The following is a 15,939-nucleotide window of genomic DNA, read 5'->3' on the forward strand; positions in this document are numbered from 1 at the left end:
AAAACGTTGAAGACCCCTGCTCTAAATCTTTCATTACTTTCTAAACTCAGACAGTAGTCATTTTAAAGTAAATATTTTATGACTGTGCCTTTTACATGATAACACATGTAACACATGTCTATTCATTTTCCAATTATTGTCTTTTTATTACTATTTATTTAAGTCCTTGAGCTTAATCTTGAGGTCCTCCATCAACCTCTGTTTGTTCGTTGACCTGTGCTTTGGCTTCTTGGGATCAATAAAGTTGCAATAATAATAATAATAGTAATGCAAATTATTACTACCACTATCATAATTATTCAAATACTTGTTGTTATTATAATAAATGATAATGTTAACACTATCATGCAGTTCCCCCTCTAACCTTCAGTCACTAAGTGAACCTGCTGGGACTAAACCTCCAGTTTTAAAGCTGAACTTACGACACGTCATGAATGCCACGAAACGCAACCCTGGAGATTGACAGCTCCGCAGCCAATCACCGGACCAGCGCGCCTCACCTTTTGAATGACGAGACAGGGAGAGGGCCAATCGGAGGGCAGGATATGGGAGGAGCCGGTTTGTTGACAGGAAGCGTGTGAAGCGGAGTCACTGCAGCTCCTGCTCCTTCTGCTCCTTCTGCTCCTGCTTCAGCCTGATAAACGGAGGATTTCTCTCTCTCGTTCAGCCGCTCGCCGGTGCGCGGACTAAAACAATGCTCTGTAGGACCGAACCGGGGCAAAGATGCAATGGAGGTCAATAGTGGTCGGTCTCGTGGTGCTGAGGCTCTCCCTCGGCTGGGTGCTGTGGCTCGCGTTCGGACTGGGACCCAACGTCATCTGCGGGTTCAACTTCCAGCTCGGCTTCAATCTGCGCAAACTGGATGTGCTGTTCGGGGAGGAGAAGGGGAGCGAGCCGGGGGGCGGCTCGTGGTCCCAGCGGGTCCACGGCCCCAGATATGAGGAGTCGGCGACCACCTGTGCCAAGCCCGAGGAGGACTCGCCCAGGAGACCCTACCTGAGCTTCTTCGACGGCAACAAGGACGAGTACGTGCGGCGATACAGCTCGTTCCCCGACGCCCTGAAAGCCGAGATGAAGGACATGGCCAGAGACATGTTCTACTTCGGATACGACAACTACATGAAATACGCTTTCCCCGAGGACGAGCTGAATCCCATCGCCTGTGAAGGGAGGGGACCCGACGTGCTGAACCCGTGAGTCATTCAAACCTGTGTCCGGTCACAGGCTGATCCTAACTGTCTCCTGCGGACCGGGCCATTTGCGTTTATTTTGTAAACAAATTACTTACAAGTGTCGCACTGCTCCCTGCCGCCCCCTGTTGACCAGGGCCGAGCGGGTCGTGGTTCATTCATATTCGCATTGAACAGGTCATCGATAAGTTAAAGGGATGGTTCACCCAAAAAATGAAAATTCACTCATGATCTACTCACCACTATGCCGATGGGGGAGGGGTGGGTGACGTGTTTGAGTCCACAAAACCCCTTGGGAGTTTCAGGGGTAAACAGTGTTGCAGCCAAATGCAATACAATCAAAGTAAATGGTGACTGATTTGACTCGTAACGAGGTCATTTACACAGTGTTTTTAGCCTAAATGTCCGCTGTGATCCACTCGTGAACACGGCTCCGGAAGGGGCGATCAGAGGACATTTAGACTAATGGTGAGTAGATAATGAGTAAAGTTTCATTTTTGGGTGAACTATCCCCTTAAGTCTAAATAAGATAGACAACTTAATCAATCCCGAAGAACATTCTTGTGCTCCAAGGTTACAATAACAAAGAATAATAGTTAAAAAATAAGTTAAGTAACATAATATCAAGTGCTATTAAGGGTAAGAGAGGACCAGTGCCTAAATACATAATAATACAATCACGATAACTTACAAAATTACAAACCTATAAAAGAATATACTCAAAATTGTAAGTAAAGCTTGTGAAAAAGAAGCATTGGAAATGAGAAAGAGGTACTGCACATGATAATGAAAGTGATAATGCACATGATATTAATATAAAACTGTACATGATAATATTGGAAGTGGTATTGTACATGTAATATTGCACTGGCATTATTCATTTGGATCCAGATGTCACTTACAGGAGTCTTAAAGAGGTCACAGATGAAAAAAAACATGTGATAAGGGAAACTCAAAAATACAAATGGTCAGATTAATTGATAATTAAATCATATCATCAATCTTAACTGATTAAACTTATACGTCAACTACCATTTAAAGCTCACAAAACCTCACACTCAGCGGTGTCTGTATTCATAGTCAAACTCCAGCAAATGCAAGAAGTGTTGACACATCCCCATTTTTCCGAAAGCTTTTTCAGTCTCAGTGGTATGTAGCCAAACAGGTAGTGTTAGGGGGAAGAACGTGATCTCCATTTTGTTTTTGCATATAAAATATTTAGTTGTGTGATCTATTGATTATTTGTGTATGACAATGCGTCTGTTTCTCTTTTTTTATTTCAGGTCAAACATCAACATAAACGATGTCTTGGGGAACTACTCCCTGACGTTAATTGACACCTTAGACACTCTGTTGGTAAGTTTACACTCTGTCACTGTGTGAGTCTTTTTCCTTTCTTGCGGCTCTTTTAGAGGAAAAAGGTGGAAATACCAAACGTCAAAGGATATGTGCAAGCTTGATTACAGTCATTTACAGACAGATTACTTTTGGCATTTGGCACATTTTGAACCTGAAAGCTTAATGTCACCTGTTCTTCAAAAGTGGAGTTTTGCTCCACATTCAGCGGCACAGTGGTTAACACATCCTCTGTTGTAAGTTGTGGGTTTTTCTGCTGCTCTCAAAAACTCACCTGACACTGACTCTGGTGAAGTAGATTTTCTAAACTGCTCGTTGGTATGAGTGTGTTCAACCTGACATGGAAAGTCGGTGTCTCCTTTATAACAGATGTGATCCTTAATGATGAAACAGAATTTAGCTGAAATAGCTATAAACTTTAATTAAGCAACAAAAGAAGCTTGTAGATGGACTGAGGTTACACTGGTTTTAAATAAAGAATCAACCCCTTTCCAAATCCAATTTAGTGCTGCACAGTCTGAAACGACAACACAAAAAAGTGTTCTTTCTGCTCTTTTTACTCTTTTTGTTTACAGGCTTGAGGCGGTTTGGATACTTCTCTACCAACATTGCACACTTGGATGAGCACTGCTTGTGGCTCTTTTCTACACTCACTCTACATCATGTGTTGTTTCTCTGCAGGTGCTTGGCAACGTGACAGAGTTCCAGAGAGCCGTCAAGCTGGTTATAGAAACTGTATCTTTTGATAAGGACTCGACGGTGCAAGTTTTTGAGGCAAACATAAGGTACAAATGTCGCTGCTATTTTAAATGTCAAATACAAAAGCAAACTACGTGTGTAGTTTTCTGTTAATCCAGCAACAGGCTAATTTCTGAATTTAAATATGCATCAAACTGGTTTAGAGGAGATATTTTCCTTTGTATCTATTTTGACATGCATTTAAGCAGACAGCATCCTCAGATTATTCCAATTCTTATTCCAAATAGTGGATGTTTGAAGACAAATATTGTTTGACCCAGTCCAAAATGAATGAATGAGTGATTGAGACATTCTATATGATAATGTATGAAAAGAATCCCTATCTGTTGCTTTGAGCCATCACAATGTAATATTTCTCTTCTTCACTGAAGGATCTTGGGAAGTCTTATCTCCTCTCACATCCTGCTGACTGACCCAAAACATCCGTTTGGCAAAGTGGGCTTGGAAGGTTACGATAATGAGCTGCTTCACCTGGCTCATGACTTGGCTGTCCGCTTACTGCCGGCCTTTGAGAACACCAGCACAGGCATTCCTTACCCCAGGGTGAGTGACGGGTACATTACATAAGGCAGCTGCTAACACACACACGATATTTTAATGGTCGTAGCACTGATTACTGTAGTTGTCATGTGAATGAAACTGGATAACTTACTACATCAACCAGCAGCGTCATGCTTTTGTATCTTGAATGCAGGTGAACCTGAAGACTGGTGTCCCCGCTGACAGCATCAATGAGACTTGCACTGCAGGAGCTGGGTCCCTGCTGGTGGAGTTTGGAATTCTGAGCCGCTTGATCGGCGATTCCACATTTGAGTGGGTAGCCAGACGAGCAGTTAGAGCTCTGTGGAAGCTGAGGAGCAATGAAACCGGTCTGTTAGGTATGTGCAGCTGTGTACTGTAGCCTTGTGACAACCCTTTATGTTTCTCATGTGCTTTCTTTCTTACTTTTTCTTATTGTATTTACGTTGATTTCTTCACAATATGGTGCTTCCACTTCATTCGCCAACTTTCTGTGATTTCTGTTCTTAGGTAATGTAGTTAATATCCAAACGGGCCAGTGGGTCGGGAAGCAGAGTGGCCTCGGAGCTGGTATGGACTCATTCTATGAGTACCTGCTGAAATCATACATCCTTTTTGGGGAGAAAGAGGACTACAGGATGTTTCAAGCTTCTTATGAGAGCATACAGAACCACATGAGGAGAGGGTGAGTCTCACTCTCAGAACACGTGACACAGTAGATTCCCAGCATTTTTGTGAAAATACCGGGTGCCGGCAGCATTCGTTATATGATGTTATGATTCACTTAAACCTTTTAACCTTCAACAGTTATGTAAATTATCACGTGATAAAGGAAGTAAAATGGCTCACGTGTTGCAGAATTATTTTTTACATATACATACATACTATTTGAACCTTAAGCTGAGAGGTGACCAACTGCAGAAGCATATGTTTACACTGTGGCTGCTTATGTACACAAATGTGTTCAAATACAGAAAGGAGAAAGAATTTTGTCAAAAAAGCAAATATACTCAACTTTTTCTGCCACAAGCAATTTATCGCTTCGGGATTTTTCTGTTGTGAACGTGTGACACTGGAGAATATCCTGCTGTTAACTTCATATGTGAAAGGCAAATCCTGGACAAAGTCCGGGCCCCATTAACTGGACATTTACTGGAGTTCATGTCTGAAAATGGCTACACGTACATTTAGGAACCTCTGTCTGCTTCCCTTTGGTTTTCAGGAGAGAGTCGTGTAATGAAGGCGAGGGTGACCCGCCTCTCTACGTTAATGTGAACATGTTCAGTGGGGAAATTATGAACACCTGGATTGACTCTCTTCAGGCCTTCTTTCCTGGGCTGCAGGTTCGATTATGCACTTTCAGTTGTAGGAGGTGATGTGTTAAAGTGTAAAAAAAGTGTTTGACTAAAGGAAGGCTCTACTGCTCTTGTCCTAGGTGCTGAATGGTGATATAGATAACGCCATTTGCCTACATGCCTTCTACTATGCCATCTGGAAGCGCTTCGGGGCGTTGCCGGAGAGATACAACTGGCAGCTGCAGGCTCCTGACGTGCACTTCTACCCCTTGAGACCAGAGCTGGTGGAGTCGACCTATCTGTTGTACCAGGTGACAATACTGACATGTTGTGATGCAGAATTATTGAGGGCAGTCGTTGATGACTGTTACCTTTTACTCAAGATCTTCTTTTTATCTACTTTTTCTTTTCCACAGGCGACCAAAAATCCTTTCTACTTGCATGTTGGAATGGATATTCTCCAGAGCCTTGAGAAAAATGCCAAAGTCAGGTGTGTGTCATGTAATATACACCTCTTTGTAAAGTGCTTTAATTTGTGTTGACGCTGAGCTGAGCTGTGTTATTTGCAGATGTGGGTACGCCACTCTCCACCACGTCGTTGACAAATCCAAAGAGGATCGTATGGAGAGCTTCTTCCTCAGTGAGACCTGCAAATACCTTTACCTGGTAAGTTAGAGCCCGAGCGTGTCAGAATTTGATCTACGTTGTACAGTATATTGGTAGGTTTGCATGATATAAGAACATAATATGAGCATAAACAAGTGGTAAAGTTTTAATAATTGTAATAAAAGATATTTCAGATGTTAAATGTTATTTTTATAAATTTAAAGACTGTATTTCACGTAACTGCTAGTGATCTTTGAACTAGATTGTTTAAACTATTGCTGCAACTATATTTTAATAAATAATTGTTAAAGATATCAGATATTAGTAAAAATTGCACATCACATATCCATCGTAATAAAGTTGCAAAGTCAGAGACATTTATTTAAAAAGAGAAAAGCAGAGAATTCCAACATTTGAGAAGCTGAGAACAACAAATAGTTGGTATTTTTACTTTATAATTGACTGTGAATAACTCTCTTAGTTACCATTTGAAAGCCTTTCATGCGGTGCTCCTCACCCATCATCAGAATAACATTCAGGCCCTGACTTTTGGCCCAGCTCTGTTCATACTGTCATGTAAATAAAGCTTTTTCTCTTACATTGCAGCTCTTTGATGAGGACAACCCACTTCATCACTCCGATAACAAGTACATCTTCACCACAGAGGGCCACATCGTGCCTATAGACAAGCGCTTCAGGGAGAAGCAGTGGAATGATTTGTTTCCGTGCGAGGAGGGGGCACTGGCAGAAACAGAGCCCAACTCCCGGCCACCTTCCAGCAACTTCAGCAATGTAAGACTGCCATCCACGCCCAAGCCCAATTTACTGTTCATTGTTTAAGTGACAATTTAAAACCCCAGCGTTTTCTTCCTTTTCTTTCGTTCTGCAGTGTAGCAGGATCCCAGAGGAGCGACGGTACACTCTGCCACTGAAGAGTGTCTACATGAGGCAGATCGACCACATGGTGGGACTTTTCTAAAAGGACGCATTTGGTGACAGTGGCATGAAGCGGCCTTCAGTAAGCCTGAAGTGCAGAGGCAGTGAGGTTAGAAAAGATCGAGTGGTGGTCAAACTCCTCGGCCCATCTGTTCTGCTGCTCAGGATCCAGACAAGAAACTGACTCTAAGGGAAACCAGTTTAATTAATTGCCGTATTATTAAAAGTTTGTGTCGGGGTGCTTTGGATTCTGGGTGTGAAAGCATGTACTCAACAAAGACAGAGAAAGAGGAGTCATGCTTCACTGTGTTTTGGCAGGTGATGAATGGAGATTGTGTGTCTGTGGAGCAAAAAATATCTGTTCAGGTATGAGTGTGTGTGTGCGTTAGAGAGAGAGAGAGAGAAAGAGAAATGACAGCTAAGCTGTGAATAATAATGATGTGTTTATGGGAACAGTGCCATCTAGCCACACATATGTAAAATGTATAGCCTATAAAAACTCACCTCTAAAACATTTTTTCTAAACATTATGATTAGTGCCTCTTTGCAGTTGACTCACTTGAGTAGATCTGTGCTTTTAAATAAGGGCTGCACACTAACATATAATGACAGGTGATAACTCATGCACACACTGTAAAAGCCTGCCTCTTGTGAGGCTGTAGTATACTTTAGATTGTGCCTGTAGGAAACTTGTTTGGACTTTTGTAGGCTTGAGGTCAATTTTCCAAAATGTTGAAACAGCTCTAGTCTCTCTGACTTACTACAGAATTAGTGTGTTCTTCTTCTAGAACAATATTTTAACAATTTTAAAGCAACACCATGTAACCTTTTACTGAGCAACAGCGCCCTCTGCAGACACGTGGTGATTTTTTTTTTGTCGGGCTTTGTGTACAAACGATTAAGTGGACTTAATGTAGAGAAACAAAGCTCATCAATCTGTTGACCACAGGTCTGACTAGTGCCACTCACTGAACTGAAACACAACTGAACAGTGGATGTTACCCAGGATCCCTGGCTTCATGAAGCAGAGGAGCTGCTTCAAGTTTTTAGTTTTTAATGACGTCTTTTTAACTGATCAACACTTCAGCATTATTCTTGCTAGGCCTGATTCTGGCAATTTAAACTGTGAACATCAGTCAGTTATGTTCGTCTTTCAGAGCGAACCAGCTCACCAAAGTTTCACAGAGCAAGAACAGATATTCGGGGTGAGCAGTGGGAATGGAAGCTGCACCATTCTCTTCATGTCCGTGAACAACATAAACTAATTTTGAAGCTGCTATTTTAGGTTTAAAAAGTTGCATATTGTTGCTTTAAAAAAAGCCCCTGTCTTGCTTTTGTTATGCAAATGTATCACGTAAAACTTAACAAAGACTAACAGACAACATGAACTGCTTCCTGCCTGCCACACTAATGAAGACTGAAGTGTTCATCTCTCAGGCTTTTAGTTACTCAATGTCTTACAAAGGGCAAGCAGATGTGCCATGACGCTGTGTGTGTGTGTGTGTGTGTGTGTGTGTGTGTGTGTGTGTGTGTGTGTGTGTGTGTGTGTGTGTGTGTGTGTGTGTGTGTGTGTGTGTGTGTGTGTGTGTGTGTGTGAGTGTGAGTGAGTGAGAGTGTGTGAGTGAGGTGTGAGGGAGAGTGTGTGAGTGAGAGAGTGTGAGTGAGAGAGTGGAGTGAGAGAGTGGGAAGGTGAGGGGGAGTAAGGTGAGAGAGGTGAGTGAGTGGTGAGATGGTACGAGACGTTCTGGATGACTTGCTGTTTTAAAGTGCCTTCTCTGTCTTTCTGGATGCTGCTGTACAGTGCATATTAGTCGTGGTTAACATTGTCCCATTTTTGTTTTGTTTTAAGGCCACTGATGATATTGCACAACAGGTGTCATTCCATGTGTATGTACAGTTTTACACTGATAATGACATGAAGCTCCCTTTTAGACATGACGAGAAAAGCCATAAACACATTTTTATTTTAATGTAAGTATGTGAAAACATGTTTTCAATCATTCTTCTGTCCGACATCTTTAGTACACACTCTCCTGCATTGTCATTATTATGATTTTTTTTAATTTTAATTTTTTAGAGAAGATGGACATTTGTTGTTCCTCTTTCACATTATTGCACATCATATCTATTAATTTTCATGTGGTGAGAACTCAGGGTTTAATGGAAAACGTAAAGCAGTGAATGCTTTTATTAAAAGAAACAAACACTTTCTTGAAATGTTGTTGCCTAAAATGTCTTAGGATAGCCTTTAGGTATTTATACTGCAACTTGTTACAACTTGTGAATCCGAGGTTGAAGAATAATCGCACTGAACCGAAGTACAGTCCTACTGTGAATATTCATTCATGTCTTAAACACAGAAAGGCAAATGCCATCTCCTTCACGTTGATGTTTGATTTAATGTGTTTTGTGATGCATCTTTTACCGAACCTCCTGAGAATCTGTGAAGCTCAGCAGAGCCTCGGGCTGTGGCGCTCGCTTACATCATTTCACCAGCATCTTCTTTGTCTTTGGGAGACAGCTGTTCAGTTCTCAAGTGTTTTAGGAACTACTTCAGGTGACAGCAATGACATGTCTGAGTTTGCAAAGTGGTGGACACGACAAAACACACTTTGTCTCAGATCATCAACATATTGGGGAAATGACCTTATTTACTTTCTTGCTGAGAGATGGATTAGAAGATGAATAATACTTGATTCCAGTCTGGGGCCTGTTTCATTAAAACAATTTGTGGGAGCTGCTCAGAAATGGCAGATAAAAGCTGCAGGGGGTCGGAAGTGGGATGATTTGCTTCGATTAGTCAAACTTGATTCTACGATTTGCGATTCAAAACGTGGCTCAGCCGGGGTTTTATATGTTGAATTAGCATGTTCCGCTGTGTCTGCATTGGCAAAATTGGCCTTAGGTGTGAATGTGAGTGTGAATGGTTGTTTCGGTCTCTGTGTGTTGGCCCTGTGATACACTGGTGACCTGTTCAGGGTGTTCCCCACCCATCGGCCAATGCCCTGTGACCCTTAAAGACAGAGCGGTGTAGATAACGGATGGATAGATGTTAATTTGTGAGCTTGAGTGGTCCTAGTCAATGGGTTTTGATATTTTATCAAGGCCTAGCTAGTTGTTGATCCCTGATGCCATTCTTTGTGTTAAGCCAAGCGAACTGTATTTACACTTTGGTCTTTTCATCCATCTATTCGCAAGAAAGCAAAAAAAGTATATTTCAAAAATAAAGGTCAAACTCTTCAGTGTGAAATAAAGAGATCAATAAATGACAGACTATGACCAAGACGTTGCTGTGTTGCTTTTTATTTGTGGAAAATGGAAAAGTACTCGGTTCTATACAGAAGCTTTAATGGATTTAATCTGAGTTTACAGTCATTGGGTTCTGTACAGGATCGCAGGCTCACAGGCCTGTATCACCAGGTGACTTTCAGACAGGAACTTTTTATGTTAAAATAAATTACATCTACCATTCATCAGTGTTACATATTCGACATGGTATCACCACACTTCACGATCCATCCAGTAGAAATCTGTTTAGTTATATACAATGGCCCTTTCAGCTACTGCACTAAAATACATTTTTTATCTCCTCTCTTACCAATTGATCCGTTACCTGTTTGTTTCTAGTCACGTTTTGAATCTCTAACAGAGGCTGAAGTGCGTCTGCAGGTGGTGAGGCCATTTTGTTTCCTTTTTGGCGGTCCACTGACCAGTTACATGAAGCATAAGAGACAATGCGTTAGCCCGACTTCTATTTATTCACATTAGTGTATGTGAGAGTAAATCACTTTTATGCCGATAGAAGCTTTTGATGTCTCAACTACAGCCCCTCCAACGAGACTCGAGAGAAGAGTTAGCTCGACTAAAAATTCAACTGAAGTCTGCACAGGATTTTCTTCTGGTCTCCGTTGACCTCATGTCATCGGTCAAAGCTACAACAAAGCGATTTTTTATTAATTGTTTGCATTGGCCTGATGGATAATTTTTAAGGGACAGTTTTTCATCTTGGGTCCTCAGTTATAACTGAGGAGAGATTTGTGGAAGGTGACAGGGCCACAACAGCACCCTGTAAAAAGAGACACACTGGTTAGCTAGTTTAACAAGTACTATAGTTTGGTTTATCAATACTGTGCAAACTTTGCCCACCTTCATCGGGCTTCTCCCCTTAGAAGAGACCACAATCTTTCAGGTTCTCTTTGATGATGATGTCGGTTACAGCGTCAAACACAAACTTGACGTTCTCTGTGTCTGTGGCGCAGGTCAAGTGAGAGTAGACTTCTTTGATATCTTTGCGCATGTTCAGATCCAAAAACTGATTTTTGATGTAGTTACCAGCGTCCTCAAAGGTATTGGGTCCTTAATGAAAAGAAAAAAAGGGTATATTTAATTGGTCGTCAGTTTCCTGAGAATTAAATCTGCTATATTTACGTACCATCGTAGTCAGGGAAGCACATGCTGAGATGAGCTTTCTTGATCTTCTCAAGGAACACGTCTTTCTTGTTGAGGAAGAGTACAATGGAGGTGGCGGCGAAGTAGCGGTGGTTGCAGATACTGTTGAACAAGTGAAGACTCTCGTGCATTCGATTCTGAAAGAAAAAATATGAGTTTAAGTCCCACATAAAGCCTTTCAAACATTTGAGCAACTAAACCATAGACTGTATGTAGAGATGGATAACGCATCTCTGCTTCCTCCCACTATTCAGAAATGAAGCTTAAATATTCCATATGCGAACGCCGCCATCTCGCAGATTTGGAGACAGAGTATGCACAGCAGTGATCGAGGAATGGAGGTGCTGTAGCCATCAACCAATCTTGAGTCAGTCTCAGCTATCTATCTTGACGTAACTTATTAAAACTAAACTTAACAGAAAAAAACACTAACAAACTCAAGTGGGACAACAACTACATATCTAAAATGACAGAAATCTAAAATCTTGGGGAAAAATTATTTAAATTTGATCCGTGTCTCATCTATTAACATGGGGGTGTCAGAATATATGACAAATACTGCAGCCAACCACTAGGTGGCCATCCACCCACTTTGTTTCCACCTCAGTTTTTGGGAGCTGTCATGTCGCCCATCTCTATATACAGTCTATGGTCCCACAGGGATAAGACACAAATCGCATAGCATGTCCAGTGTGTAATTTAAGTCTTATTGTACCACTTCATCATCCTCCACCAGCACCATGTCGTAGGCGCTCAAAGCAGCAATGAAGATGATACAGGTCACGCCTTCGAAACAATGAATCCACTTCTTCCTCTCTGACCTCTGGCCACCCACATCGAACATTCTGCACGGAAACAAAGGCATATTATCGTCATGACAGACCTGATGACTAACTAGTGGCACCCCCCCCAAAAACACAGCTTCACCTAAAGTTCAGGTCTTTGAGGCCAAACGTGGTCTCGATGATACCGGTGGTCTTCACTCTTGATCGCAGCACGTCCTGCTCAGTGGGCACATAGCCTGGTTGGACCAGCCGCTCCAAGTCACTCAGGTAGCTGAAGGAAAATGACATGAATTCAATAACCAACAATAATGCGACACAATTCTAAACCTCAGCTGGTTTGATTTCTTACTATCCAGCGGAGTCGTTGAGTTGGTACTCGGAGGCTCTGTCAAAGCATGCCTGGATGCCAGAGTCCTTCCACAGGCGCAGAATGATGTCTGCCAACTCTTTAGGCATGGAGCCTTCCTCGATGGTGTCTGCAAGATGCATGAGTTTCCTGGCGTCGTCCTGCAGCGTGAACGCAAGAGGACGGGTTCACATACAAGTCCCAGCAAGAAAACCTGACACTGACTTTACACAATTGAATCAACAGGTGTCATTACCTGCTGATCAGAGTGGCCATAATTAATATTGAATGTGCCCATGGCCTTCACAACGGCCATGATCGACTGCAGGGTGTTGCTGTAGATGATGACGATGAACTCCAAGCACTCTTCAAGCGAGTAACCATCTTGGTGGATAATTCTGAGGAGAAAACAATGCGTTACTATATTATTGCCATTAAGATAAGAAAGCAGAAATGTTTCAGGCAGAAAGTCACAGTTCTCACTTCATCTGTTTGACGATTGTGCTTTTGCCTGATTCTCCAGCACCTGTATGAAAAAAGAAAAAAACAAACAATAATTACTCGCATTAACTATTGTCATAACATTTGTATTTTGACTTCTTCCTACTCTTTTTTAAGCATGGATTGCTTTCTTATTATATATTATATTATTAAAATTCCCTTCATTTAGATTTGAAAATGATTGCTGATGAATTATTTTTCTCATTTGTATATTTTGTTTTAACAATAAATTTAAATAAAGTGAACATTATTAACAAAGTTATGACTTTAATCCAAACTGTATTTTTAAGGATTTGGGAGACTTGGCAGGTTTTGTACTTATTGTGTTTTTATTTAGGTTTTGTATTTGAATAACGAGTGTGAGAGAAGACTTTGTGTTAATTACAGGTAACCAGACAGACAGATGATCCCAGCGCTTCTTACTTCAGGTCTAATCTTATTCAAAGCTGATGTAAGGGGAACTTCTCCTGTCCCTGACCTACATTATCAAGAGGGGGCGAAATATCTGTAATAACCCTAATGTCTATTCAGAACACTACATATCCAACTGTTATAATAATAACAACTTTCAGCTTGTACTTGTTAGTGAATATTTTAGCTTGTTATGTACTGTACAGACATTTTGGTAAACAGAATCTACTTCACTTTACATAAAAAAAGAAAACCTCACTTTTTAAACACTCATATCAACATGGTGTTGGGAATGTATTTTGTTTTGGTGTGTGAATGCCACAGCTACTGGGCCCTGTTGTAATTCTGGCTTGGACCTCAGGGTATCCGTGTCCTTCAGGGTTAAGCCCTTTGTGTGAGGACCTGTTGTTGCAAGATTAACCAGGGATTGGGTTGAGTGATTATTTAAGTGTCTTAGCAATTCAATGACACAGATTGATAAGCTTTTACTCAACTCAAATAGATTGTGTGTCTTCATCACAGCCCGTGTGAATGGATTGGCTCTGCAGTTACAGTGAATACGTTGAGATTTTTATACTAATAACTAATACAAAATTAAAGGAGTGATGGGAATTTTTTTTTATGTTTTGTCTTCTTATCACAAAACTTTCAACAAGAATAACACCACACTGACACCAGACAGATAGAAGAACTATCTCTTAAAAAATAAAGTAGCTCCTCTCCCCCCATGGGGCCACATGGGGCCCTAGAATATGTGCAACCACATGTTGAGGTATGTTGTTGAAACATTTGAGCCCCCACTGAATTAGCTTGAAAGTCTTTACCTAGCAGCAGCAGCTTGACAGTTCTGGCATCCTTTTCGGCATCCTCCTTCAGCTTCCTCTCCAGCTCTCTGGAGTGCTTATCCTCGGCACTCGCTCCAGCCCCCATTCTACTTTTCTCGGCTTGGGCCCCTCTACTCAAAAGCCAAGTTTCAAGAAAAAGGGAAGCAGGTCCTAGCTGATCGCCCTCTGCCTGGTCGGTGGCGTCAGCTACGAAGCCGATGCATCAACTGTCCGCAGCAAACACTGGAGGACGTTGGGATTATTTTCGTGTCTTAGGAGAGGATTTTGGGCATCCCGTCCTCCTGACCGGAGACGACCAATGGAGCGCAAGGACATGGACGTGTAGGGCAGAGCGAAAGGTGTGAGAGGGAGCAGGCATACATCAGTGTAGGAGTGATCTAACCTTTAGGGGGGACTTTGCTGTGCTCAGCGGAAGATAAACATCGGCTCAAGTGCTTATCTCTCTGTGCGGTTCTTGGGTTCCTTTGAAAGAGGCGCATATAAAGCTCAACAGTTTGGTGTTTGGGCCTTTTGGGAAACGCAATTATCCATATATCCATCTCTGCACCAAAACAATCTGTTATGGGAATAAGTGTGGTCTATACGTTTGGCATTTGTAAGGGGGGAGGATGAGAAGGACAACAGCAACAAAAGATTCAGTCTCAACACAATGAAAACCAATGTGATGCACAATCAGACCCTCACCTCTGGGTCCAAACAGGAAGAAAGACAAACGGACATTTGTGATAAGGTTCTGCAGACTGAAGAGTGAGCTCTGAAGTACTTAACGGGCTTTACAGTTTCACCTGACAGATCTCATTGACCTCATTCTGAAGCTGGTTATAGGGATCCTAATCTACTCACTTTCAATTATGTATGCACGCATGAAAAGTATGTCAGTTTCTGTGTGTGTGTGAGAGCGTTGCACATTTTCCTATATGTTAAAACATGTTTCTGTTCTTAGAACTACACATCATCATTTTAACTTTATCACAATGATTGAGGAATTTTGATTTGAGGAACTGACGGTGACAAAGCTCTTGAGTCTCGGCTGTAGATGAAAAAACATAGTAACCTGATGAACCGAGTCAAAATCATGCAGAGTAGGTATCGATTAAAAAAGCTCAACTAGACACACAAGGTAAAATAAAATACAAAGAAAATGATGTCAGTGTCAAACCAAAAAGTGGTTCCAGATTTTTACTGAGTCAACACCTCGTCACCTACATGTCTTCACCGGCTGTATGGCGTCGTGCACACTGGTGTGGACACCTCTGCGACCTGTCTGACCAGTTGAAGGTACTGCTAAGCCCCACCTTAAATCTTACTGTACCTCCTGGTGTGGTATTGCTACTAAGTAAAGGATGAAGAATAATTCTTCCACAGCTACAGATCATCAACATAGGGCGCACTGAAATAAAAGCATTACAGTGCATTACGACAAATCGTACAGACCATCACTATCAAACAGAAGAGAACATGTGTTATTATAAAATATAGAGCTTTAATTTATTAGTCCGCAACATTGATGAGGAAGAAAAGATAAAAGTAACTTTTTACATGTCATTACAATAACATCAACTGTGCATTATATCATACATTACTTTACCTCAATGACTCCGAGCAAAGTCTGAAAAACGGAGAAAACAGAAGAGATGCGCGTTTGAAATCTACGCAGAATCTGTTTTGCACATTTCCGAGAGAGGAGAAAGAGACAGAGTGGGAGAGAGAAATCGAGGATTTAAAAATCACCATCTGACCTTTCTGCACCTTCAGTATTTCACACCATTTAAAAAAAAAAAAAAAAAAAAGGTGTGATCACGTCTTTCTTGCACTGATAGTGTTTCCATATTCCCACGACGAGAAAGACATTCACTGACATCCACAGCAACGTAGCATTTTTAGACAAATACCATAAACATACACTGTACATGCCATGCACGATGAAAAGCCACCTTCTGA

At 41.6% G+C, this 15,939-nt stretch overlaps 2 protein-coding genes across 2 annotated transcripts; one reads left to right on the top strand and one right to left on the bottom strand.

Moving 5' to 3' along the window:
- Positions 1-540: 540 nt before the first annotated feature.
- Positions 541-8,088, top strand: edem1 (ER degradation enhancer, mannosidase alpha-like 1). The gene is made up of 12 exons (XM_035152762.1): positions 541-1,193; positions 2,474-2,546; positions 3,228-3,331; positions 3,677-3,848; positions 4,000-4,183; positions 4,335-4,509; positions 5,047-5,167; positions 5,260-5,430; positions 5,536-5,609; positions 5,689-5,785; positions 6,332-6,517; positions 6,615-8,088. Exons 1-12 carry the CDS (start codon positions 724-726, stop codon positions 6,702-6,704), a joined length of 1,917 nt encoding a protein of 638 aa, XP_035008653.1. The 5' UTR covers positions 541-723; the 3' UTR covers positions 6,705-8,088.
- Positions 8,089-9,944: 1,856 nt separating this feature from the next.
- On the bottom strand, positions 9,945-14,232 carry gnat1 (guanine nucleotide binding protein (G protein), alpha transducing activity polypeptide 1). The gene is made up of 9 exons (XM_035151583.2): positions 13,978-14,232; positions 12,725-12,767; positions 12,498-12,639; positions 12,245-12,402; positions 12,038-12,166; positions 11,826-11,955; positions 11,094-11,247; positions 10,808-11,017; positions 9,945-10,727 (listed from the first exon to the last, which is right to left on the bottom strand). Exons 1-8 carry the CDS (start codon positions 14,081-14,083, stop codon positions 10,827-10,829), a joined length of 1,053 nt encoding a protein of 350 aa, XP_035007474.1. The 5' UTR covers positions 14,084-14,232; the 3' UTR covers positions 9,945-10,727; positions 10,808-10,826.
- Positions 14,233-15,939: the final 1,707 nt, after the last annotated feature.

Source organism: Hippoglossus stenolepis, chromosome 3 (genome assembly GCF_022539355.2).
Source record: "Hippoglossus stenolepis isolate QCI-W04-F060 chromosome 3, HSTE1.2, whole genome shotgun sequence".
In the NCBI taxonomy this organism is placed as follows: Eukaryota; Metazoa; Chordata; class Actinopteri; order Pleuronectiformes; family Pleuronectidae; genus Hippoglossus; species Hippoglossus stenolepis.

Excerpts from the sequence above, each read along its gene's own strand:
- edem1 (XM_035152762.1), top strand. The coding sequence starts at position 724 with ATGCAATGGAGGTCAATAGTGGTCGGTCTCGTGGTGCTGAGGCTCTCC. Across the intron at positions 5,168-5,259 it reads CCTTCTTTCCTGGGCTGCAG|GTGCTGAATGGTGATATAGA; the intron begins GTTCGATTATGC and ends CTCTTGTCCTAG. Across the intron at positions 6,518-6,614 it reads CTTCCAGCAACTTCAGCAAT|TGTAGCAGGATCCCAGAGGA; the intron begins GTAAGACTGCCA and ends TTCGTTCTGCAG.
- gnat1 (XM_035151583.2), bottom strand. The coding sequence starts at position 14,083 with ATGGGGGCTGGAGCGAGTGCCGAGGATAAGCACTCCAGAGAGCTGGAG. Across the intron at positions 12,167-12,244 it reads CTCAACGACTCCGCTGGATA|CTACCTGAGTGACTTGGAGC; the intron begins GTAAGAAATCAA and ends ATTTTCCTTCAG. Across the intron at positions 11,248-11,825 it reads TGGTGGAGGATGATGAAGTG|AATCGAATGCACGAGAGTCT; the intron begins GTACAATAAGAC and ends TTTTTCTTTCAG.